Source organism: Sciurus vulgaris (genome assembly GCF_902686455.1).
Source record: "Sciurus vulgaris genome assembly, chromosome: 7".
Taxonomy (NCBI): Eukaryota; Metazoa; Chordata; class Mammalia; order Rodentia; family Sciuridae; genus Sciurus; species Sciurus vulgaris.
In genome coordinates this window covers 16,955,808-16,972,240 of record NC_136467.1, presented here as the reverse complement: position 1 = coordinate 16,972,240, position 16,433 = coordinate 16,955,808, and the positions used below count along the sequence as shown (strand labels likewise).

General features: G+C 36.8%; 1 protein-coding gene across 1 annotated transcript in view; it reads right to left on the bottom strand.

Annotated features, from left to right (window-relative positions):
- The window catches only part of PPIL4 (peptidylprolyl isomerase like 4), a 48,040-nt gene extending 32,710 nt beyond the window's left edge, over window positions 1–15,330 (bottom strand). Inside the window, exons 1-5 of the mRNA XM_079146867.1 lie at window positions 15,189–15,330; window positions 11,097–11,164; window positions 10,951–11,015; window positions 10,597–10,714; window positions 309–451 (exon numbers count right to left, since the gene is read on the bottom strand). Of these exons, the coding sequence (XP_079002993.1) occupies window positions 309–451; window positions 10,597–10,714; window positions 10,951–11,015; window positions 11,097–11,164; window positions 15,189–15,258 (464 nt within the window). The 5' untranslated portion in view covers window positions 15,259–15,330. The remainder of the gene's footprint in view (window positions 1–308; window positions 452–10,596; window positions 10,715–10,950; window positions 11,016–11,096; window positions 11,165–15,188) is intronic.
- Window positions 15,331–16,433: the final 1,103 nt, after the last annotated feature.

The following is a 16,433-nucleotide window of genomic DNA, read 5'->3' as shown; positions in this document are numbered from 1 at the left end:
AGAAAAATACAAAAGATTCTTTTTATGAGGACTCATCATTTTATATTAATTCACATTTTGGAATTAATCAAAAACCAGTTGGGCTGGAGTTGTGGCTCAGTGGTAGAGTACTTCCTAGCATGTGTGAGGCACTAGGTTCAATTCTCAGTACCACATACAAATAAATGATTAAAGGCCTATCAAAATCTAAAAAATATATTTAAAAAAACCCAGTCCTATGTGTACCAGTTCCATCCATGCCACTACAAGTCAAACATGACCATATTAAAACATTCTAATACATTCAAGATAGTAAATTGTAATCACACCTGATATCTTGATATGGTACAAAATCCTTGTCAACAAAGGTCTCATTAATTTTCTTAACTATGTCCATGCCTTCTGTCACTTCACCAAATACTGTATGAACACCATCAAGGTAATCTAGATTTTCTCCTGTAGTAATAAGAAACTATACAGAAAGATACATAATAAATATAAAAATATATATGTATATATACAAAACTCTAAAATCAGCTATATTGAACAAACAAAAAAAAGCCTACATAAGAGTAACTCTACATTTACCAGTTCTTACAAACTTGTTTCCAGAACTAAATAAAAAACAGATTATATATAAATTACCACCATGTACACAGATGTTACCCCAATTGTTTAAAATACTTGGAAAAACTGTGGCTCATTTTCTTCAGACATAAACAGTGAAAAATAATAGCACTTACCCTAATGAGTGGTCATGAGGATTAAACTTCCAATTAGTGGAAGATACTCAATATAATCTATTTATTTAATTTATACTTTTCTGAGTGGTGCTGAGAATCAATCTCAGGGTTTAGCACATATTTGGCAAGTATTTTACTACTAAGTTAGACCCTAAGCCCCAGTAATTTCTTATAAAATAAATAATAAAGGGGAGGGGAATGCAGTTCAGTGGTAGAGTACCTGCCCAGCAACTATGAAGACCTGGGTTTATTTTAGTACCGCAAAAAAATAAAAATAAGTAATAAATATTGCAAGGAAAGGAGCCTACAACTGTGAATAGTAAAATCATAAATGGGATTATAATATTATTTTCTTCTTTGTACTTTTCTGTATTTTCTAAATTATTCATAATGGGCAAGGCTTACATTTAAAAGAAGAAAATAAATGTTTTCTGTATTGCTTCAATCCCAGGGGTATTAACCCATGACCTTGTGCATGTTAAGCACCTCTTGTATCCCAAACTTCACTCCTAGATCTTTGTATTTTTTTCCTTAATTTAAAAAAAGATTTTAAAATTTGTTCTAATTAATTATACATGGCAATAGAATGCATTGACACACCATACATAAATGGAGTATAGACACCTACAAGAGACTGGAGGCCCTTTGACAGTTACCTCTATTTACTTACTCACTTACAGCCTACACCCTTCCCTAACCTCTTGTTTACAACTAGAAATACTGTAAATAGTGATTGAACTGATCCTGTTCATTACAATAATGTTAAAGTCTTTATAGGGGCTATCTGGTTCAGGGCTGCATTTTCTCTGTATTTTGTGCAACTGGTATTGATCGCCCCTTCAAAGGAGAGGTAGTGGAAAACTCCAGGGTCATAATAAGCCTGCAAGGGGGGGAACTTCGGTATCTCTGATCTTCACTGCTAGAGGGGACTATATAGAAACAATATGAAAAAACAGGGGAAGAAAGAGTCCCTAACAAATCAAGATGCTATTGTGATAGAATCCAATAACAGCATGGCAGTAGAAATGAAAGAAAAAGAGTTTAGAATCTGCATACTTAAAATGATCCGTGAAGCAAAAGATGAGGTAAGAGAGTAAATGCAGGCAATGCATGACCTTTCCAGTAAGCAGTTAAAAGAGCAAATGCAGAAAGCAAAAGAACACTTCAATAAAGAGATAAGAGATTCTGAAAAAAAAAAACAAACAAACAAACAAAAAAAAACCAGAAATACTGAAATGAAAGAAATGATAAACCAAGTTAAAAACTCAATAGAAAGCATCATCAACAGAACAGAACTCATGGAAGACAGAATCTCAGACAATGAAGACAAAATATTTCGGTGGGCTGGGGAGATAGCTCCGTCGGTAGAGTGCTTGCCTTACAAGCACAAGGCCCTGAGTTCAATCCCCAGCACCATTTTTGAAATTGAAACAAAAGAAACAATACAAAAAATTGACAAAATAAATAGTTGGTTCTTCGAAAAAATAAACAAAATTGATAAACCTTTAGCCACACTAACAAAGAGAAGACGAGAGAAAATCCAAATCACTAAAATTCGGAATGAACAAGGAAATATCACAACAGACAGGATTGAAATACAAAACATAATTAGAAGCTATTTTGAAAATCTATACTCCAACAAAATAGAAAATTTCGAAGACATCAACAGGTTTCTAGAGACATATGAATTGCCTAAACTGAACGAGGAGGACATACACAATTTAAATAGACCAATTTCAAGTACTGAAATAGAAGAAGTCATCAAAAGCCTACCAACAAAGAAAAGTCCGGGACCAGATGGGTTCTCAGCTGAGTTCTACAAAACCTTTAAAGAAGAGCTCATTCCAATACTCCTCAAAGTATTCCATAAAATAGAAGAGGAGGGAACCCTCCCAAACTCATTCTATGAAGCCAATATCACACTGATACCTAAACCAGACAGAGACTCATCAAGGAAAGAAAATTTCAGACCAATATCCTTAATGAACATCGACGCAAAAATTCTCAACAAAATTTTAGCAAATCGCATACAAAAACATATTAAAAAGATAGTGCACCATGATCAAGTGGGTTTCATCCCAGGGATGCAAGGTTGGTTCAACATCAGGAAATCAATAAATGTCATTCACCATATCAATAGACTTAAAGTCAAGAATCACATGATTATTTCAATAGATGCAGAAAAAGCATTTGATAAAATACAGCACCCCTTCATGCTCAAAACACTAGAAAAAATAGGGATAGTGGGAACATTCCTTCACATTGTAAAGGCCATTTAAGCTAAGCCCATGGCTAATATCATTCTAAATGGTGAAAAACTGAAAGCATTCCCCCTAAAAACTGGAACAAGGCAGGGATGCCCTCTTTCACCACTTCTATTCAACATCGTTCTTGAGACTCTAGCCAGAGCAATTAGACAAACCAAAGAAATTAAAGGGATACGAATTGGAAAAGAAGAACTCAAACTATCCCTGTTCGCTGATGACATGATTATATATTTAGAGGAACCTGGAAATTCCACCAGAAAACTCTTAGAACTCATAAGTGAATTCAGTAAAGTAGCAGGTTACAAGATCAATGCTCATAAATCCAATGCATTTTTATACATAGGTGATGAATCTTCAGAAAGAGAAATTAGGAAAACTACCCCATTCACAATAGCCTCGAAAAAAATAAAATACTTGGGAATCAATCTCACAAAAGAGGTGAAAGACCTCTACAATGAGAACTATAGAACACTGAAGAAAGAAATTAAAGAACACCTTAGAAGATGGAAAGATCTTCCATGTTCTTGGATAGGAAGAATTAATATTGTCAAAATGGCCATACTACCTAAAGTGCTATACAAATTCAATGCAATTCCAATTAAAATCCCAATGACGTACCTTACAGAAAGAGAGCAAGCAATTATGAAATTTATCTGGAAGAATAAGAAACCCAGAATAGCTAAAGCAATCCTTAGCAGGAAGAGTGAAACAGGGGGTATTGCAATACCAGATCTTCAACTCTACTACAAAGCAATAGTAACAAAAACGGCATGGTATTGGTACCAAAATAGAAAGGTAGATCAATGGTACAGAATAGAGGACACGGACACAAACCCAAATAAATACAATTTTCTCATACTAGACAAAGGGGCCAAAAATATGCAATGGAGAAAAGATAGCTTCTTTAACAAATGGTGCTGGGAAAACTGGAAAACTAGTTTTTTAGAATGAAACTAAACCCCTATCTCTCACTCCGCACAAAACTCAACTCAAAATGGATTAAGGACCTCGGAATCAGACCAGAGACCCTGCAGATTATAGAAGAAAAAGTAGGTCCAGATCTTCAACATGTCGGCTTAGGACCAGACTTCTTTAACAGGACTCCCATAGCACAAGAAATAAAAGCAAGAATCAATAACTGGGATAGATTCAAACTAAAAAGCTTTCTCTCAGCAAAGGTAACTATCAGCAATGCGAAGAAAGAGCCTACAGAGTGGGAGAATATCTTTGCCAATCATACTTCAGATAGAGCACTAATCTCCAGAATCTATAAAGAACTCAAAAAACTCTACTCCAAGAATTCAAATAATCCAGTCGACAAATGGGCTAAGGAAATGAATAGACACTTCACAGAAGAAGATCTACAAGCAATCAACAAACATATGGAAAAATGTTCAACATCTCTAGTAATAAGAGAAATGCAAATCAAAACCACCCTAAGATTCCATCTCACCCCAATTAGAATGGCGATTATCAAGAATACGAGCAACAAAAGGTGTTGGTGAGGATGTGGGGAGAAAGGTACACTCATACATTGCAAATTAGTGCAGCCACTCTGGAAAGCAGTGTGGAGATTCCTTAGAAAACTTGGAATGGACCCACCATTTGACCCAGCTATCCCACTCCTTGGCCTATACCCAAAGGACTTAAAATCAGCATACTACAGAGATACAGCCACATCAATGTTCATAGCTGCTCAATTCACAATAGCCAGACTGTGGAACCAACCTAGATGCCCTTCAATTGATGAGTGGATAAAGAAACTGTGGTATATATATACAAAGGAATATTACTCAGCCATAAAGAATGATAAAATTATGGCATTTGCAGGCAAATGGATGAAATTGGAGAATATCATGCTAAGTGAGATAAGCCAATCTCAAAAAGCCAAAGGACGAATGATATCGCTAATAAGTGGATGATGACACATAATGCGGGGAGGGGAGGGTTAGTGTTAGGGTTAGAGTTAGGATTAGGGAGGGGGGCAAGTATGGAGGAAGGAAGCACTGTATAGAGGGAAAAGAGGGGTGGGAGGGGTGGGGGGAAGGGAAAAAATAACAATGAATCAAACAACATTACTCTATGTAAATTTATGACTACACAAATGGTATGCCTTTACGCCATGTACAAACAGAGAAACAACATGTATCCCATTTGTTTACAATAAAAATTAAAAAAAAAAAAAAAAAAAAAAAAAGAAGAGAGTGAGAGAGTGGAGCTGGAGGCCCTGCTGACAGGGAGAGAGGGAAAGTGGAGATCAATCTTCTCAGGTGTGGCTGGAGCACACAGGGAGTGGGGAGAGGGGAAACCGAAAAGTAGGTTGGAGGTTGGAACCAGTTTGAAGGTCTCTAAGATACAGCTCAATATTTAGTACTTTGTATTGCATGTATATCCAATAAAATCATGTGTAAAGTTAAGAAAAAAAAAAAAAAACATTTGCATACAAGTCTTGGTATGGATATGTTTTCCCTTTCTAGGGTAAATACATAGGTGTGGAGTCTTTGGGTCTCATGATGGATGTATATTTAACATTATAAAAACTGTTAAGCTGTTTGCAAAGTAATTACACCATTTTGCACTTCAAAAAAAAAAAAAAAGACAAAATATTTAATCTTGAAAATGAGGTTGAACAAACTGACATGATGTTAAGAAGTCATGAATGGAACCTCCAAGAATTAAGGGATATCATGAAAAGACCGAATTTAAGAATTATTGGGATTGAGGAAGACACAGAGATACAAACCAAAGGAATAAACAACTTGTTCAATGAAATAATATCAGAAAATTTCCCAAACCTGAAAAATGAAATGGAAAATCAAATACAAGAGGCTTATAGAATACCAGGTGCACAAAATTACAACAGATCCACACCAAGACACATTATAATGAAAATACCTCACATACAAAATATAGATAGGATTTTAAAGGCTGCAAGAGAAAAGTATCAGATTACATATAAGGGGAAAGCAATAAGGATATCAGCAGATGTCTCAGTCCAGACTCTAAAAGCAAGAAGAGCCTGGAAGAGTATATTTCAAGTTCTAAAAGAACACGGATACCAACCAAGAATCCTATACCCAGCAAAACTAACCTTCAGATTTGAAGATGAAATAAAATCTTTCCACAATAAACAAAAGATAAAAGAATTTACAAACAGAAAGTCTGCCCTACAGACATTCTTAGCAAAATATTTCATGAGGAGGAAGTGAAAAGCAACAATACAACTCAGCAAAGGGAGAAACTACCCTAAAGGAAAAGCCAATCAAAGGAGAAACCAAGTCAACTTAAAAACCAAAAATAAGCCAAAATGACCAGGAATACAAATCATATCACAATAATAACTCTGAATGTCAATAGCCTAAACTCAATAATCAAAAGACAGAGACTGGCAGATTGGATTAAAAAGAAGGACCCAACAATATGCTGCTTTCAAGAGACTCATCTCATAGAAAAAGAGATCCACAGACTAAAGGTGAAAGGATGGGGGGAAACATAGTATGCACATGGACCCAGTAAAAAAGCAGGGGTCTCCATCCTCATATCAGATAAAGTGGACTTCAAACCTAAGTTAGTCAGAAGGGATAAAGAAGGCATTTCATACTGCTTAAGGGGAGCATAAAACGGCAAGATATAGCAATTTTATATATTTATGCCCCAAACAACAGAGCATCTATGAAATCAAACAAACCCTTCTCAATTTTAAGAATCAAATAGACCAAAACACATTAATAGTGGGGGACTTTAACACACCGCTCTCACCACTGGATAGATCCTCCAAACAAAAACTGAACAAATAAACTATAGAATTAAATAATCCAATCAATGATATAGACTTAATGGATATTTACAGAGTATTTCATCCATTATCAAGCGAATATACTTTCTTCTCAGAAGCTCATGGATCCTCCTCCAAAATAGACCATATGCTATGCCACAAAGAAGCCATTAGTAAATACAAAAAAATAGAAATCCTACCCTGTATCCTATCAGACCATAATGGAATGCAATTAGAAATGAATGATAAACTAACAAACAAAAACTACTCCTATACCTGGAGACTAAATAACATGGTACTGAATAACAGAAGACATTAGGGAAGAAATAAAAAAATTCTTAGAGGTAAATGAGAACAATGACACAACATATTGAAATCTCTGGGACACTATGAAAGCAGTACTAAGAGGAAAGTTCATTGCCTTGAGCTCATACATTAAAAAAAGTCAACAACTAGATGATGTAACATTACATCTCAAAGACCTAGAAAAAGAAGAATAGATCAACACCAAAAATAGTAGAAGACAGGAACTAATTAAAATCACAGCTGAAATCAATGAAACTGAAACAAGAGAAACAATTCAAAAAATTGACAAAACAAAAAGTTGGTTCTTTGAAAAAGTAAACAAAATAGATAAACCCCTAGCCACACTAACGAAGAGAAGGAGAGAGAAAACTCAAATTACTAGAATTCATGATGAGAAAGGAAAGATCACGACAGACATCATTGAAATACATAACATAATTAGAAGCTACTTTGAAAATCTATACTCCAACAAAATAGAAAATATTGAAGATACTGACAAATTTTTAGAGTCATATGATCCTCCCAAACTGAATCAGGAAGATGTACACAAACTAAACAGATGAATTTCAATCACCAAAATAGAAGAAGCCATCAAAAGCCTACCAACCAAGAAAAGCACAGGACCAGATGGATTCTCGACAGAATTCTACAAGACCTTTAAAGAAGAACTAATACCAATACTCCTCAAAGTATTCCAGGAAACAGAAAAGGAAGGAACCCTTCCAAATTCATTCTATGAGGCTAGTATCACTCTGATACCAAAACCAGACAAAGACACATCAAGGAAAGAAACCTTTAGACCAATATCCCTGATGAAAACAGATGCAAAAATCCTTAACAAAATACTGGCAAATTGCATGAAAAAATATATTAAAAAGATAGAGCACATGATCAAGTGGGGTTTATCCAAGTTGTGCAAGGTTGGTTCAACATCCGTAAAACAATAAATGTAATTCATCACATCAATAGACTTAAAGTTAATAATCACATGATTATTTCAATAGATGCTGAGAAAGCATTTGATAAAATACAACACCTCTTTATGCTTAAAACACTAGAAAAAATAGGAATAGTAGGAACATACCTCAACATTGTAAAGGCTATCTATGCTAAGCCCACGGCCAACATCATTCTTAATGGAGAAAAATGAAAGCATTCCTTCTAAAAACTGGAACAAGACAGGGATGCCCTCTTTCACCACTTCTATTCAACATTGTCCTTGAAACACTTGCCAGAGCAATTAGACAGACCAAAGAAATTAAAGGGATACAAATAGGAAAAGAAGAACTAAAGTTGTCACTATTTGCTGATGACATGATCCTATATTTAGAAGATCCAAAAACTCCACTAGAAAACTTCTAGAACTAATAAATGAATTCTGCAAAGTAGCAGGATATGAAATCAATACACGTAAATCTAATGCATTTCTATTCACAAGTGATGAATCCTCTGAAAAAGAAATTAGGAAAACCACTCCATGCACAGTAGCCTCAAGAAAAAAAAAAAAAAAAAAACTTGGGAATTAATCTAACAAAAGAGGTGAAAGACTTCTACACTGAATACTACAGAACATTAAAGAAAGAAATTGAAGAAAACCTTCGAAGATGGAAAGATCTCCCATGTTCTTGGACAGGCAGAATTAACATGTCAAAAATGGTCATTCTACCAAAGGCATTATACAGATTCAATGTAATTCCAATTAAAATCCCAATGACATTCCTCATAAAAATAGGGAAAGCAAACATGAACTTCATCTGGAAGAACAAGAGACCTCAAATAGCCAAAACAATCCTGAGTAGAAAAAGTAAAACAGGAGGTATCACGATACCAGACATTAAACTATACTACAGAGCAATAGTAACAAAAACAGCATGGTATTGGCACCAAAACAGACGGGCAGACCAATGGTACAAAATAGAAGATGCAGAGACAAAACCGCATAAATACAGTCACCTCATACTAGACAAAGGAGCCAAAAACATACAATGGAGAAAAGATAGCCTGTTCAACAAATGGTGCTGGTGAAACTGGAAATTCATATGCAGTAAAATGAAATTAAACGTCTATCTCTCACTGTGCACAAAACTCAACTCAAAATGGATCAAGGACATAGGAATTAGACCAGAGATCCTGCACCTAATAGAAGACAAAGTAGGCCCAAATCTTCATCATGTTGGCTTAGGATCAGATCTCCTCAATGAGAATCCCAAAGCACAAGAAATCAAAGCAAGAATCAATAAATGGGATGGACTCAAACTAAAAAGCTTTTTCTCAGCAAAGGATACAATCAAGAATGTGAAGAGAGAACCTACAGAGTGGGAGAAAAAACTTTTCCATACGCACTTCACATAGAACACTTATTGCCAAAATTTATAAAGAACTTACAAAACTTTACACCAAAAATACAAAGAACCCAATCATTAATGTGCCAAGGAACTGGACAGACACTTTACAGAAGAAGACATACAGGCAATTAATAAATATATGAAAAGTGTTCAACATCTCCAGTAATTAGAGAAATGCAAATTAAAACAACTCTAAGATTTCATCTTACTCCAATTAGAATGGCTATTATCAAGAACACAAACAATAAAAAAAAAAAAAAGAACACAAACAATAACAGATGTTGGCATGGATGTGGGGAAAAAGGCACACATTTACATTGCTGGTGGAGTTGCAAATTGGTGCAGCCACTCTGGAAAGCAGTGTGGAAAATCCTCAGAAAATTTGGAATGGACCCACCTTTTGACCCAGTTATCCCACTCCTCGGTTTATACCCAAAGGACTTAAAAATCAGCATACTATAGTAACACAGCCACATCAATATTTATAGCAGCTCAGTTCACAAGAGCTAGACTGTGGAACCAACCTAGATGCCCTTCAACAGATGAATGGATAAAGAAACTGTGGTATATATATACAATGGAATATTATTCAGCCATAAAGAAAAATAATATTATGGCATTTGCAAATAAGTGGATGGAATTGGAGAATATCATGCTAAATGAAATAATCCAATCCCAAAAAACCAAAGGCCAAAGTTTTCCTTGATAAGTGGAGAATGATATATAATGGGGGTAGAGGGGAGGGGAGGGAGAAAAGAATGGGGGAACTTTAGATTATGTAGAAGGAAATGAGAGGAAGGGGGGTATAAAAAATGGTGGAATGAGACAGACCTCATTACCCTGTGTACACATATGATTACATGAATGGTATGAATCTACATTGTGTACAACCATAGAAATGAAACAATGTACCCCATTTGTATACAATGAATCAAAATGCTGTTTGTAAAAAATTAAAAGATAAATTTAAAAAAATGGAGTATAACTTCTCATTCTTATGGTTGTACATGATGTAGTATATTTTTAATATAGGAAATACAGTGCAATTTTTTTCTCCTAACATGTATTTTTGAATATTATTAACATATTCTTTCATTACTCAATAGTTTAAAAATATAACTTTATAAGCACTTCCAGTTCTTTATTTCTAAGCAAAGTTCATCTTACATCGATTTCCTAACCTGAGATCCATGCTGATCACTGCCATTGTTCACCATGGACACAGTGCCTTTCTTCTTGTGCTTAATCCTTGGCACTTTTTCTGCTTCAAAAAAACTTGCTTGATCACCATACAGTTGACTAAAAATACATATGATAAGGTTATAAAATATAAGTATTGTCAAAGTATAAATGCAGAAGTACTATAATGTAGTGTTACTATTTCTCTATAGAAATGATAACTATGATTCAAAATACTCCTCTCTTGATATAAACATTTAAGAACTTTCCCAAATTCCCTACATTTTAATCATATTTTAAAATGAAGACTGAAACATAAGCAGTTCTTGTTTTCATTTAAAAATAAAAGAACTTACCCAAAAATAGACTCTCCTCCTCGGCCAGTCCCTGTAGGATCACCAGTTTGTATGATAAAATCCCTCTATAATATTCAGAATTTTTTATTAATTCACAGAGTTTGTTAGGTTCCAATAACAAAGGACATAACTAACAACCAACTCACCTGTACATTGTGAATAAGGCAATAATTGTAATATTTTATTTTGCACAATTTCAGGAAATTCAAGCAGGCTGAAAGACAGTAAATGAACAATTTATTATAATAATCTATAAATTTGGTTTTAAACAAGTAAAAGCACAGTTTGTACAATTTAATACTAAATTACTATTAGAAGAAAAACAATAAATTCTAAAGCCATTAAAAAGGCAACATATGTAAAATTATCTTTCTTTTCTGACTTTTTGAGCAACTCAGTTAATGCATGAAATTGACATTTATCTGGAATAAGCAAATATTTATTGATATACTAATTTTAGTAAGAGAAGAAGTGATTAAAGAGGACACTATGAGGGAAAGGATTTAGTAGAATATACGAAAATGGGTACAGGTTACATAAATTCTAGAGAATCAAACATCTAGGGACAATTTTTTTTATACTGATTAAATAGTACTTCCCAAAAATTCATGTTAATAATGAACAAGTTTTCTTGTAAAAACTTCCTGACTTATTCAACATTTTTGTGTACCTTCTAAATGTTTAGCACTACCATTACAAATGTGGTCTCTGCTCTCAACAAATTCACAATCTAGTAGTTGAGAGAGATGTTAACAAGTTCTTAAGACACAAATTTACATGGTAAGATATATGAGGCAGTCTTTGCCCTCAAGGAGCTCACCTTAAAGTAGGGTCCTTACAAGTGAACACAAATAGTCACAATACTAGGCATACCTAATAGCACAATTTTTTTGCCACTTAAATAGTAAAATGGTAAAAAGTAGTTTAAAAACTTGCAAGGGTTCAAAAGAGATTGTTTCTGGCTGAGGAAATTAAAAGACCTCATGCAGGCCCTTGGGTAAGCATTCAAAGATCTGGACTATATTGAAACATCATGTGGTATATACCATAAATATGTGCAGTATTTATATGTCAATTAAAAATAAATATATAATAAAAGAACTGGGTGATCATTTCATGCTGGGAATATATTATGAAAAAACCTAGGAGTGGGAATTTAATTTTGCAGGGAGAGCGGAATCCAAAGATCGGTCTAAATTCTACAATATTCTGGTATTACAGAGTAATAGTGAAAATTCTGGAGAGATGGTGGTCAAGGTGTTGGAGAGTCTTGAATATTGGGTTTTCAATTGTTTTTCTTGAAAACATTTCTGAACTCACTGTTAAAAGAGACAGAAGTAATCCTTTTACTAGAAAACAAAAATAATGAACCTAGGCAATGACCATCAATAGCTGCCAAAATCTTTAAATGAAAAACTGATGAAAACACTTTATAAGGCCTGAAACCCTAACTTAAGTTTAACATCCCAAAAAGAGCCAACCAAACATCAAATACCTCCTGAACTGTGATGCAGGCAAAAGTACACTTTACTTTATATGAAACATTCTTGCCCAAAACATTAACCCTAAATCTGATCAAGGTTCTGAATCTAAACAATTTACAGAAAATAGAAGTGATAGAAGAATATGTCAAAAGACACAAAAGGGAAATAATCATCCAAATCCAAAATAAAATTCTACAACACAAATGACTCAGATTCTTTTTTTCAAGAATCTAGGGGGGAAAAAGGGCAGGGGGGTATATAAGCTAAAACATTTAAGAAATACACCTGTTAACATATATGCGTGTTGTTGAGATCCCAGTTTAAATTAACCACATTTTTAAAATGCTTATGAGCTAAGAGGAAAGTTTAAATAATACCAAGAAATTACTGCCAGCTTTTTAAAATATGATAATAATTTGTGGTTATGTTTTTTCTTTTTAGAAACACATTATCTTAAAAAAAAATGCTGAAGTAATTTAAGTAAGTCCAGTGGAGGTGGGGACATCATAAGGAAACAAGACTAGGACTGGTTATATGTTGAGAACTGTTAAACAAAGATGGTCATGGAAATATGAGACTTCATTTACATGATTTATAATAAATTATTTATAATAAAAAGTAAAAAAAAAAAGAGGGAAAGATTGGCTATACTCACTATCAAATGATAAGTAGGTAATCATATAAATAGACGTCCAATCATACACCTTCAAATATATATACATGTGGACTTGGGTTTTTGGTATTTCAGGCTACCTATGCAGAATCACTGCTTGCTAACTATGTAAGATGACCCTACCTTCCCTTTAATTCTTCACAACGCTGGGAAAAGAGACCCATTCATTTTGTCTATGCTATACTACATGGACAGAGTCAATGGAACTTAAAGCAAAGCAAAATCAAGAGAGAGAGAAAAAAATACAATTCCCACTGGGTAAAGTGGCATAGGCCTGTAATCCCAGCAACATGGGAGGATGAGGGAGGAGACTGCAAGTTTTGTGGTCAGTCTCAGCAAGTTAGTGAGACAAAAAATAAAAAGGACTGGGGATATAGCTCAGTGGTGCAGGGCCTCTAAGTTCAATGCCCAGTACCAAAAATTAAAAATAAATAAATAAAATAAATAAATAAAACCAATTCCCTAAAACATCCTTTTGTGTGTGCATGTGTATTGCTGGGGTTTCAATTACAACATCTCTTGAACTCACAGATTCAGTCATCCTTAAAGCCAAGCTTACTCCAGTAAGTAAATAGGCAATTATTTTGTTTAAGCCAGTTTTCGTTGCATTTCTATCACGTGCAAAAAGTCCTAGCTAATACAACACAATTATATGCATGAGCCACTACAATTAATCTCTAGTGTGTCTCAAAGTGGAAGACACTGTACTGGGTACTTAAGACACAGAGATAATTAAGGTACACTTCCTGCTCTCATTGCAGTACATTCTTGAAAGGAGATAAAACTTGCAAATAACTCCATGACAATTGGCAAATGTCATAATGAGTGTCATATGACTTATAAAACTACCTGAGGCAGAGCACAAGGAACAGATCTAACTCTGCCTAGGGACCAGGAGTGCTACATAGATGAAATTGTGCTTGATCTGAGATTTGAAAAAAGCAGGGTTCTCCAGAATAAACGTGTAGAGGAATTTGGAACCGTGCAACAGTAAAAGAATGGCAAAGACTAGGAAGAATAAGTGTTTCGGTAGGCAGGCAATAGCCGAGTGTGGGACAAAGTATGGTGTAATAGGCGGCACTCTTTGTACAGCATTGCAACCAGTTTCATCCTGACAGATTGCACTCCTTGGGGGCAGGACCCTGGCTGTAACCAAACTCTTCTGGTCTCCAGCATCTCCTAAATCTGAAACATTCTCCACACTGCTGCCTATTATTTTTCAAAGAAAGCATGCTCTGCAAGGTTCAATCCTGCTTTTAAAATCTTCAAAGAATCGTCCTCAGCATGGCACACTGGACTGTTCAGGACGTGACCTAATCTTGTCCGACCAGACTCCAAGTCCACTATTCCCCTTCACATAATCTCCTTCCAAACTACTTCCCATTTCCCAAGCAAACTAGGAAGAAAACCTTCACTCCCACTTATCTTTGAAAAAACTAGTTCAAGTGTTCTGCAGTCCGCTTACTTCGCGTCTCCCCACCCCCACTAGAGAAGAATGACTCCCTCCTCTGGTTTCCATAGCAACTTACATGTTCCTGCACAACAACTTGAGACGGATTCGCGCGTCGAAGTCTCCGAATGGAGAATCGGACCATAAAGGGCAGGACGCCTGGACTGGGGCTTAGCCCAGTAGCCTGGCAGCCTCTGTCCACACCTCTGGGCACTGGCTTCCTCCCTCTGCAAGGGATGCGATGCCAACCCTCGCTGTGCCAAGCACGTCCTACCTGATTTCATCAAGACTTAACTGATATTCACCAATGAATATTTGCTGTGTTCCTCTCCAGCGCAGAGACAGCACAGTGAACCCACAATAGCATGTGCAGCTCGCCTCACCCCCAAAGGCAACTGATGACCGCAGCGCCGGCACCCAACAGGCCACCCCGAGACATCGGAGAAGCGCTGCTACCTTCAAGCCAACTCCCCTCACAAAAACTTTTCTAAACAAGGCCCGCAAATGAAACGGTGTAGCGGCGGGCACCAGGAGCCCGAGCCAGGGCCCCCGGGGAAAGTGGGGAGCAGAGAGGGGAAGTGGGGGCCGGGCTCGCGGCCCCGGCCTGGGGCGAGCGGGACGCGGGCCTCACCGCGCGGCCGCTCCTCCGTGTACAAGTCGATGACGACGTCGCCCAAAGTGGTCTCCAGCAGAACAGCCATGGCGCCGGCTCCTCCTCAGCAACAAACCCCGGGAGGCGCGGCGCGGGGGATTGACAAGCGCAGCCCGACGTCATCTACGCCACGCGTCGCCCTCGGCGCGACGCAGGTGCGTCATCCCTCGGCGCCACCGCCCTCTTCCGGGCCGCTTTTCCCTGTTGGCTCGGTCAGCGCCTGGTCCGCCCCGCAGAGGTTCCTCTGGCGCGGCACTTTTGAAAGTGCCGGTTGGCCCTCGAGGACCGCGTGCGAGCCTGGCTCTCAGAGGTCACTCTATAGGATTTTTGTGTCCTTTTTTGTGCCCATATTCAGAAAAGGGAGGTCCTCCCGGCGGCGGGGTCTTCCCGACCTTCTTTTCCAGGGTCTCCTCTCTGCTTTACATCGAGAACTTCAGGCTCGAAGCTCACCGTTTGCTCCTGGGAAAGGTGACTAGCAAGGAGTTTGTTTTTCCTGCGAATCCTGTCTAGGGGAGCGACTAAACCTGGTGCTAGCAACACAGGGCGAGTGCTTTGTGCGACAAGCTAAAAAATAATAGGCGTTACCCCTAAATCTCTACTGGTGGGTTGAGTACTCAAAGGAGACTTAATCAGAACTACTTCTGACTTCTCTTTGGGGTTTTGGGCCCTACCTATAACATTTTTCCGAGTAGTTTACTCTCCACTCTCCTGGGCAACAAACTTGCTCTCTTTTATGCATCCTTGCTCTCATTTTGTACATACTAATGCAAGTCCGGGATGTATACTGTGACCGATCATCGGCAAATCCAAGGAGGCAAAGGAAGACATGGGTTTTTGAGGGTAAAATGAAGATTACATTAATTGTTTTGAAATTTTTTACGCTAAAAGACTAAACAAGGTGGCATCAGCCAAAGTAGACATCTGGCAAAAGTATTCTTTGTGAAAAGGTATGCAGGTTAAGGTCCTCGTAAATTTTTATCCTAGGCATATGTTCCTGAGAGCCCTTCCTTAATGGTCTAGTGACTTCATTTTGTTAGGTTTTGGGATAAGTGACTCCGTCTTGATTCTAGCAGCTTTCACACTTAGAACCTCCAGTAACTATAACCTCATCTGACTATAAGCCAAAGTTTTTATAATAGTTTACAGGCCTTACATGAACCTCTTATACCCCATCTTTTTTTCTTCTTTCCTTTCCTCTGAAACCACACTAGCCATTTAGCTGTT